Source organism: Trachurus japonicus, unplaced genomic scaffold, assembly GCF_045865225.1.
Source record: "Trachurus japonicus isolate A0001 unplaced genomic scaffold, Traja_1.0 AP030103.1".
Classification (NCBI taxonomy): domain Eukaryota; kingdom Metazoa; phylum Chordata; class Actinopteri; order Carangiformes; family Carangidae; genus Trachurus; species Trachurus japonicus.
The window spans coordinates 40,131-50,270 of NW_028220236.1; the positions used below are offsets into that span (position 1 = coordinate 40,131).

The following is a 10,140-nucleotide window of genomic DNA, read 5'->3' on the forward strand; positions in this document are numbered from 1 at the left end:
TCTGCAGAAACAGTTGCTGGTCATTTTATCCAGCGCTGTAACCCCTGAAACAAGCCGAAGGCGGCGGCGATTCTAGTTGAACTCGTGTTGCAGTGACACATTATCGTCTTTGTTTTATTTGCCCCCTTTTCGTGTTTTATCTCAAAGCCACACTGAAGCACTGAGATACGGGAGGAGCTTTAAAACAAGGACAAGTAACAACAAAACTGTGAGAGGAAATCGTTGTAATTAAAGATAAAAAAAAAAAGTCCAACCACAGAGAATCGAGCCAACAAATCAAACCTGCTCTGCTGGATCGAGACCGTACATGTCTCCCATAATAAAGCTAAAAAACATTTTTATTTCAGTCCAGCACATGCTCACAGTTTATTATCCAGACTTTGCTGAAACATTTTTGGCTTCAGGAAGATGTCATAAAAATAAAAAAAGAAGACAAACAGAGAGAGAGAGAAACTCATTGATCATTTTGTAAAAATATTTTATGTAACAATTTAAAAGTAATAACACACAGCAAAAGACATTCAACCCAACATGAGCGGGCTGGGGTGTGTCCTGCGAGCCCCTCCTGCCCCCGAGGGAGCGTCCGTCCGTCCGGTCCTCCACCATGTAAACAGTGTTGTGAGAAGCTGCTGCAGGCTCTGCTTCGTCCTCCGCCGCCGCCGCGCTGCACGAGACGTTTCCTCAGACTTACACACAATAAATAAAAATAAAATTTAAAAAAAACTACAAAGATGGAGGAGTTGACGACGTGTGGTAAACTTAACATGAGGAGATTTTTCAAGCGTTGGGGGACACACCCCAGGTATGAAGAGACCTCTTTGGCACAAAACACAAACTGTAAACAAAACGGCAGTCATTACAAAATGCATTTTTTTTTATACGTATATATATACACACAGAGACGGCATCAACAGATTAAAAAAAAACAAAAACAAAAAACAGACAATCTTTCTTTTAAAAAAACAAAAAAACTGATTTGGCAAATGTGACCGTCCCCCAGCGATAACACTTGTCTCAGTCTGCAAGGCGTCCGTGCAAAACCGCGTCGTTGTGGCTAATGTTAGCGCGCTGGGAGGAGCAGGGAGGGGAGGGGGGAGGAGGAGGAGGAGGAGGAGGGAGGAGGAGGAGGGAGGAGGAGGAGGAGGAGGGAGCAGGAGGCGATGGGGAGGGGAAATTTAATTTTTTTAAAAGTCTAAACCGGTCCGGGTCCTTGTTTGTTCTCTGGTTTTTAAAACTTTGTGTTCATCCTCCGGTGTGTGTGTGTGTGTGTGTGTGTGTGTGTGTGTGCGACAGCTCTGTGGTTCACCAGCCAAAGTCTCTTTAGTGCAAATAGGCTGTCAGCTGCCGCCTCTTCCTCCTCCTCCTCCTCCTCCTCAGAGAGGGGTGGAGGGGGGAGGAGGGAGGGAGGGACGGAGGAGGAGAAGGTCATTTTCTTGGTGGAAGTGAGGCTGTGTTTGGTTTGGCACCTGGGACCGGTCTGAAAACAGACAGAGAGAAGAAGGAGAGGAAGAAGAAGAGGAAGAAGAAGAGATTCAAACTTGAGGTTAATACAGGATATTAAAAGCAACACGACCCACAGGCCACTAGTGGGGTCAGATGTGATGTGTTCAGGGTCTGTTAAGCGTTGGAGTTAAGCCTGTTTGCCTTGATATATACGACTGAAACCATGACAACTGACAGCTGTTATCAGTGAATTAATCTGCTCTATTGCTTCGGTCTCGCTGTGTGATCCAGATGTGCTGCAGGTCTCCAGACCAGATGTGGGATGACCAGACATTGTGGAGGATTGATGTTTGGGTTGATCCCAGTTCAGCGTGAGGTCGTCGGCGTTGTGTTGTGGCTTTCACGTCTAACAAACACAGTGTTACCAGCCAAGTGTGTGTGTGTTGAAAACAAAGGATCAGGAGAAGTGGAGAGTGTGAGAACCAGCTCTGCAGGACCGTAGCTAATGATCCGTGGGACAACGGGGCCACGGTTTGAAACGGGGTTCACCCAAAGGATGATGGGAAACCGGGCAGATTCTGATTTATCCTCGATGCAACTGAAAGCTCATTCGCCACACTATGAAACAATAACGTATAATTATGTAGCTTTACAACACATGAAGCAAATACTCTGAACTACTTGCGCTTTGAGCTGTGTTTGGAAAGTAGTTCTGGCTGCATTTACCTCGAAAACAACTCTATCTCGTAATGTTACATGATTATCTTACACCTGAGGATTCCACAGTCGATCGATTGTTCTAAAAAGGGCCTCAAAACGTACCTTTTTAAAAAATCTTTTCATCTGTAATTGCTCGCTCAAGATAACTGTTTTTAACTCTTGTTTTTAACCTATTTTTCTTTTTTGGTTGCTGTTGTAGCACTTTGAGATTTTTTGGTAAATATTAGGTGCGTTACAAATAAAATGTATTATTAGTATTATTATTATTATCTCATAGCGTGGTGAATGTGCAGGTCACAACTTGTCCACCAGAGCGTTTTGGAGTTGTTGGATTGTGTATTTGATGAGTTTGATGAGGTAAAGGCGAAAGTGTACTGTGCGCTGCCACTGTGTTCACTGAGCAGCTCACGTCTCTGCCCCGCCGATCTCAAAACAACATGCACCGATAATTAAATATAATGAACCTACTGCTACGACTGTAGGGATTATGGCGATAGGAGGATTTGCCAAAAAATGTTGAACTATCCCTTTAAGTCTTGTGTGTGTGTGTGTGTGTGTGTGTGTGTGTGTGTGCATACCTGAGAGCTCTGAGAGGAGGGATGGCTGAGACTTTGCCCACAGGTTTGGGTCCCACCGCTGGAGGCATCATGACCAGCAGGCCTGTAGACGGTTTGGAGACGGCGGGCAAGGCCGCGCCTCTGGCCGGGCTGAGGGGGAGCGGCCGCTGAGGAGCGAAGGGCGACGACCGGGGCTGCAGCTCAGACACCAACTACAACACAACACAACACAACAAACACACGTTTAGACAGAGATGGACAGAGTAGCTACTCGACCTCAGTACTTGAGTAAGAGTACAAATACTACTGGTCAGAATTTACTCCGTTACAAGTAAAAGTAGCTCAGTCGACATGTTACTCGAGTAAGAGTAAAAAAGTACGCTAACACTTTACTTGAATAGGTATTCATAAGATTGACATAACAGCTGTCATAAACATCAATGAATACTTATGACAGCTGTCGTTAAGTGTCATTCGGTAAGTTATGTCACTTTTAATGCAAAGTTGACATTGTTTGAGATGTTTTTGTTCTGACAACTTGACATAAAGACAATTTAAACTGTCATAGTAGACCTAATTGCCAAACTTTAAAAATGATGTCAAGTTCTCATAACAAGGAACATCTCAAACAATGTCAACTTTGCATCAAAAGTGACATAACTTACCGAATGACACTTAACGACAGCTGTCATAAGTATTCATTGATGTTTATGACAGCTGTTATGTCATGGTTATGACTGTTTTATGTCAATCTTATGAATACCTATTCAAGTAAAGTGTTACCAAAAGGACTTGCTTTTAAAGGTACTTAAGTATCCAAAAGTACATGCTTTTAAATTTACTTTAAGTAAAAGTAAGAGTAAGAGTAAATTTTTCACATCAATGAATTACTATATTTTTTTCTATATTTAAGGACCTTTTAACTCTTGTTTCTGATAATTAACTCACTGATGTGCTGCTTTTAGGGGTTAGGGGTTCCTTCTTTGACAAACACAGCTTGTGTCCAATAGTATTTTAGAAAAAAAAAAAAAAAAGGGCAGACCTGAAAGTAACAAGTACTTTTCAGCCTTTCTAGAAATTAACTCAGGTAAAAGTAAAGATATTTGTCTTGGAAATGTATTCAAGTAAGAGTAATAAGTACCAAATAAATCTAATACTCAAGTAAAGTACAAATCCTCTGGATATGTACTTAAGTACAGTACCCAAGTAAATTTACTCCGTTACTGTCCACCACTGTGTTTAGATACCCAGAATCCCTAAATCTGAGAAGTGTGGGAGATGCATAAGGAGAAATTGAGAAAACATCTTTGTTTTTTGGGATCGGTACCAACGCGGATCAGCGCTAATTCCCTGGCACATGGGCGCAGCGGGGACTGGGACTCGAGTCCAGTCTCCGTCTGGACGGCATCCAGGACGCCTCCTGAATGTGTTGCGCTAGTAGCTGATAAGAGGGATCTTCTCTACCACTTCACGCAGGTAACAGATTAGAAATTACCACCGCAGCAGCACAGCTCTGAGATCAGATCATGAAGTAAAACTCCCGTGAAATATCGGATATTTGCCTCAGATGAGAAAAAGCAGTGCAGCGTTTAGGAGTTTATCTAATTCAAAGGCTTTTTTTTCCTTTTTTTTAACACTTCATAGAGGGGCACTGATGAGAGCACTGGACTGATCAATAGAAAGCAATCATACTGTGTTTTTTTTTTTAAGTTTTCCGACTGGTGAGTCCGGCAGGTTTCTCATTAGCTCCGTGTGTTTGGAAATTACACAAACAAATTATGAAATTAGCTGCAGTCACGTCAACACCCGCCCACCACAGCAGCACGGTGGGTTTGATGCTGCCTGGATTCAGTGAGTCATGTTTTTATGGTATATTTGTTTATATTTCGGTGCATTTGTATTAAAGGAGCGACAACTGAGCATCTGTTTGTGTGTGTGTGTGTTTTTTTTTTAACATCAACATCACTGCATCAAAAAAATGTCAGAACTCACCAGTGGAGAGCGCGTGGGGTTGAGGGGCAGAGGTTTCTTGGGTGGAGTGAGTCTCTGAGGGGTCTGGGGGGATTTGGGTGGAGCCGCTGGGGGTTTTCCAGCGGGCAGCGGCGGGCGGACCGCCTTGAGGTCCCGGGGACCTCCCTGAGGAGACTGGGCCGGTCTCAGAGGACGCACAATGTTGACCGGCTGCGTGCCGTTGGACGCCAGGCCGGGTCTGAGAGGCAGCACCTCTTTGCTGGTGTGAGGAAGCTGCAAACAAAACAAACAACCAAAAAAGACGAGATGAAGTGAAATCATAGAAAAACTCAAAATGACAGACCAATCGAAAAGCAGTTTCCTTTGTATTATTTTTTAAATCCAGTCATAATTAATCATCACAAATACTTTCAAAATTGCTATAAAGGATATACTATACACTGCTCAAAAAAATAAAGGGAACACTTAAACAACACATTCACTCAATTAATGAAATATTGCAGTTTAAAATCGTTATTCAATATATAGTAGAGTGTGTTGAGAACAAAATAACATAAAAATAATCAATGTAAATCAAAATTATCATCCTAGGTTGATTTCACACGGGTGTGATATACTTGGAGTTACAATGTGTTGTTTAAGTGTTCCCTTTATTTTTTTGAGCAGTGTATATATATATATATATATATATATATATACTGTATGTACTTCATCGTCATAGTTGCCTTTTTGTATTTTTGTGTTGTCTACATTATTATGTGTAATGTGCACTGTTATTGACCTGTTTTTATGTTTATGGGACTCCGGACGGAAATTAGCGTCTTGCTATAATTCGGCACATTTACATGTTTTTGTCCATTAATGTGCACTGTCCCATTCAAATAAACAAATAAAGTAAAGTAAAGTAAAGGATTTATAGTCATATTTCATTTCTTATTGGTACAATCTTCATATTCAGATCATGAATCATTTCACTGACTAGGACTTATTAGATATTTGTTAATTTCCCCAAATTAGTGTGACATAGTAAGAAGTGAAGGATCTTTAAGTTTCTGTAAACAAGATTTTAAGCAATAACACATCAGAAAACAGCTGCAACTGAACTTTCTTAATGGTTTATTATGTTACAGGATAATGTTTGCTCATCTACACATCATAAATTAGCTAGGCCTTACAATAATACAAATGTTTTCTTAGCAATGTTATATTATTATGGCTTATAATGTGATTGTATGTATTTTTATACAGTTGAGCTTCTTGTTGTGTGTTAAATTGACGCTTCCTCTGAGGGAGGGAGGCGGAGGTGTGGCAACAGTGACACCTAGTGGCTGTGACGGTTATTTACAGAACATTTAATATTATGTATGTATATTAGGCTGCTTTTTTCCCCCTCTTTTGATACACTTCTCTCATTATCAAATCCCAGCTGTTACTCTTGATATAAATAACACTGATCTTCATTGTGTTTGACAGATGCTGTGATAATAATTCACTATAATTAGTCACTTCTTCTTCTCCCAGTGTCCTTAAATGTGCTCCAACGCTGAGCCTGTAACCCCAGACAATTAAATAAAAGCAGTAAAATTAGAGAACGACATGATGGAATGATGCTGAGTGTTGTGGATGTGTTGGTCACACACTATAACAAGCTGCTATAAAAAAAAAAGGAAAAAAAAGAGGTGATTTAATACCAAGGTCAGGCTAATGGATGGTGTATTATTCTCTCTAATAAAAAAAAACACAGAGCACAGCAGGAGAAACAGTTACCACCCTCCTTGTTTCCTTCCCTTTACTTTCCTCCCTTCCTTCCTTTCTCGACCACACACGCTTCCCCTCACTCACCCCCTTGTGGCTGCTGCTGGCTTTGTTGATGGGTGCGACCACCTTCAGGTGAAAGGCAGGATTCAGATGGCCGTTCTTCCCTTTCTCCACCAACGCCTCCGTCCTGGGCAAAGAGACAGAGACAGAGAGAGAGGGAGAGAAAAAAAAATAAAACATAAAATACCCGAAAGCTGTCCAGCTTCATCACTCCTCTCCGTCTGACATTGATTTTTTTTAGTTTTTATGTGGCCCAAGGTGGGGAAAAAGAGGGAAGAGGAGTCAACATGAAGTTTGTCATTGAGCCTGATGTGAGAGGAAATGAGGAGGTGAAGGAGGAACGAGAGGACGAGGCTGTCAAACTCGGTTTTCTCCTCCACTTCTCCTCCTCCGCCGCCGCCACAAAGCGCTGCTCAGTGTGTGAGCCGCTGGGTCTCCCTGTATAATACTGTCAGGTCCTGACCTCACTATAAAGAGCGCTACACAAATAAAAACTGGATTCAATTGGATTGAATTGGACTGGTCCCTCAACAGCTCTTCACACAGATGTAAGTGAACCTGGTGTTTATTATTTTCCTGGTGAGGCCTCTTCAGTCTGCAGGCTAGCTTAGAGCATTAAAGCGCCCATACTCAAGTCCTGTGTTTCATATTGAAAAGGTTGGTCTACGTGTAATAATGTTACTGAAGATAAAAGTGATTTAAAAATATTATTATTATTAGAATAAAAGGCTGAACAGAATGTGTATTAGCTTGTTGTTTGTGTTAGCTTGTCACATTGGGTCTGTCTCCACCAGGACTAAACACAATCATGTCCTCATTTAACCTTATATCTTCCTTTATGAGTGCTGTCATACACCTCGAGACAGCCTTGTCCTAACAGTCAACAATTTACACACATGCTCTTGTGTCTGTTAGCTTGTTGTAACGTGTTTTCACTTAAGTAACAACAAGCTAACACACAAAAGCAACATGTGACAAGCTAAAACACACAACAACAAGTTAACACAATGTTAAATTGTTGTTAAAACACACAACAAGTTAAAACTGTTAACCTGTTGTTGTGTGTTTTAGCTTGTCACATAGTTGCTCTTGTGTGTGTTAGCTTGTTGTCTCCGGGTTGCAGTTTAGCTTAGCATTGGACGCCCCTATGGACAACCTGTGTTTTATTTTGAGGTAATTTGTCCATAAGAAGAAATATTTGTGGTTTTAATAGTGGTGTAACAGTTTCATTAATGATATAAAGTTATACAAAAAAAACAATATTATTATTATTAGAATAGAAGGCTGAACAATAGCTGAAAATTGTGTCACAGTGAAAAAATATAAAAGTGATTAACATCTTCAAAACTTTAGGATTTGTGATCTGCAGCGTCACTGCAGAAAATGCAATGTTCAATTACGGTCCGACATGAAAGATGCAACTTTTATCCAAAATACTGCAACCCCAGTTATTTGGTCATGCTGAGCTTTCTATAATATATGTATTTCTTTATCTTTACATTCACTTTCCAGGCTTCAGCTGGACTAGCTGTGTCTGCCGCCTTGCTGTTGAACTGTACATGAACTCTCCTGGCCAAGCACCAAACCCAAAAAGCGTTAAAGAGTCTTTTTTAATCACCGGAGCTGCTCAGTCCTCTGAATCATATCGTCACCGTTCATTTGGTCGCCTTCATTTAGCCACCGCTTCCTGTAAAATCCTGCTGACCCAGTATCACCAGCCTTTTTCTCTCTCTATCTAGCATGTGGAGGGTCGAGGTCTTTAAAAGTGTTGGATCGTCTCCCGACACATTTGTGTTGTGTAAATCACAGGGGACGACCCGACTGTTTCCAGAGTCGAGCGCTAGGACGAGGCTGTCTCTTAGGCTGAGGTGTGTGGCAGCGCTCATAAAGGAAGATATAAGGGTTTATGAGGACATGGATTGTGTTTAGTCCGGATGGAGGTGAGACCTAAAATAAAGCTGTAAATGCTGGATGTAGGGGGGTGGGATCTATCTCTCCTGGTCCATCCAGGGTATATACACAAATCTTTGAGTCAATTTACTACCATTTAATACCTTTTTTCACTACCTTCAGATTTTTTTTAATACCACCACGACATCGAGTTGCACCAAGTATCAATCAGAAAGAATTTATGACATGTACATAGATTTTATCATCCAACACTTACTTACATCATTACCATTACCCAGGAGACTCGGTTGCACAACAGGGCATCATCCATAAGTCATCAGGAACATTTGATCAAAAATAAAATATCTTATCATGCCTTTCTCAATCACCAGCCTCTCTCCCCTGATCCCACCCTCACCTGCCCCCCACCCCCCTCACTCACTCACCTCACTCCACCTCCCTCCCTCCCTCCCTCCCTCACCCAGTTTGCCTCGCTCCGTCTTCCTTCCTCACCTCCCTCCCTCACCCAACTCACCTCACTAACTCTTTAAATAAATACCTGGTTCTGTCTCTACCGTCACAGAACACAGTGGTAGGCCATATATATGTTTTTTTTTTACATCAGTGTGAAAAGTTTCAACAATGTCCGCACATCTGCACCGTCGGTCTGTGTCTCACGTGCGTTCCATCTGACCTCAGCTCTCAGTAGAAGCTGCAGCTGCTGCAGGTGTCTGTATCTGTAGCGCTTCGGAGCTTCCTGCCCTTTCAAACGGAGCAGACCCGGACCCGGTCCGACTAAACACCGGGCTGGCGGTAGAAGGTTCATGGAGCTGTGAGCCGCGAATGCATGAAAAAACTAAGAGCACATCGGATGTGCGGCGCGTGACGTGCATCTACATTGACACACACATAGGCTACATCAAGGCGCCTGTCATCTCAATTTAAGTCTTCTGCAAACTTGCATTTTCCCATATTCGAAACGTTTTGCCACACGCTAAAATCCGAAGAGATTCACTAGCACTTCTATCCGCCTGACAACTATGCGCGCAAAGACGATTTTAGATTTCTAGCGGCCAATTAATACAATGAATTGATATGACGTCAATATCATTCCTTTTTTTTTTTGAAGTAGCGGCGCAAGCAAGTAATGCTTTATTTATTTTATTACGCCTATTTCATCAAAATAAAACCAGTCATTGTCCAAAAGAAAAAAAATAATACCTATTCTTTAAAATTAATACCTTTGGACCAAATTTATCACTTTTTAAGGCCATTAAATTTTGCTTTTTTGATTTATCACTTTTTAATACTTTTTAAAACCCCGCGGACACCCTGCCATCACATTCAAGTACTTGTCTTCAAACAAATTGTTTTCTACAGTAAATCCTGGATTTACTTCTGTTTATGATAAGAAATAGGACAAAAATCTACACATAACAGAACCAGGAACCAGTGACAATGAATGCACAAAGGTCGAAGATAGAAAGACAGTACTTTTTGATCTTGTTCTTCTTGTTCTTCTCTCTCTGAGAAAGCCACTTGTGGTAATAGGACGTCTTTATCCTGTAGCAGTAGAAGATCAGCAGCACTCCCGGCAGGATGACCAGGAAGGCAAACAGCAGCCCCACCACCAGCCCCGTCTGACCTGTGGACACACACAGTCATATAATTACAGATTGGCCTAAAATGTCCAGGTTGATTGTTTTGTTAACACACTAACATCTTAAAGGATCAGTTCAAC

The 10,140-nt window shown here is 41.5% G+C and overlaps 1 protein-coding gene across 1 annotated transcript; it reads right to left on the bottom strand.

Annotated features, from left to right (window-relative positions):
• Positions 1–461: 461 nt before the first annotated feature.
• Positions 462–10,044, bottom strand: LOC146960699 (uncharacterized; the record flags this gene model as incomplete). Its single annotated transcript, XM_085772145.1, has 5 exons — positions 462–1,477; positions 2,742–2,932; positions 4,713–4,964; positions 6,534–6,636; positions 9,894–10,044. Coding segments are annotated over 5 exons (749 nt in total), but the record flags the coding sequence as incomplete, so codon positions are not given.
• Positions 10,045–10,140: the final 96 nt, after the last annotated feature.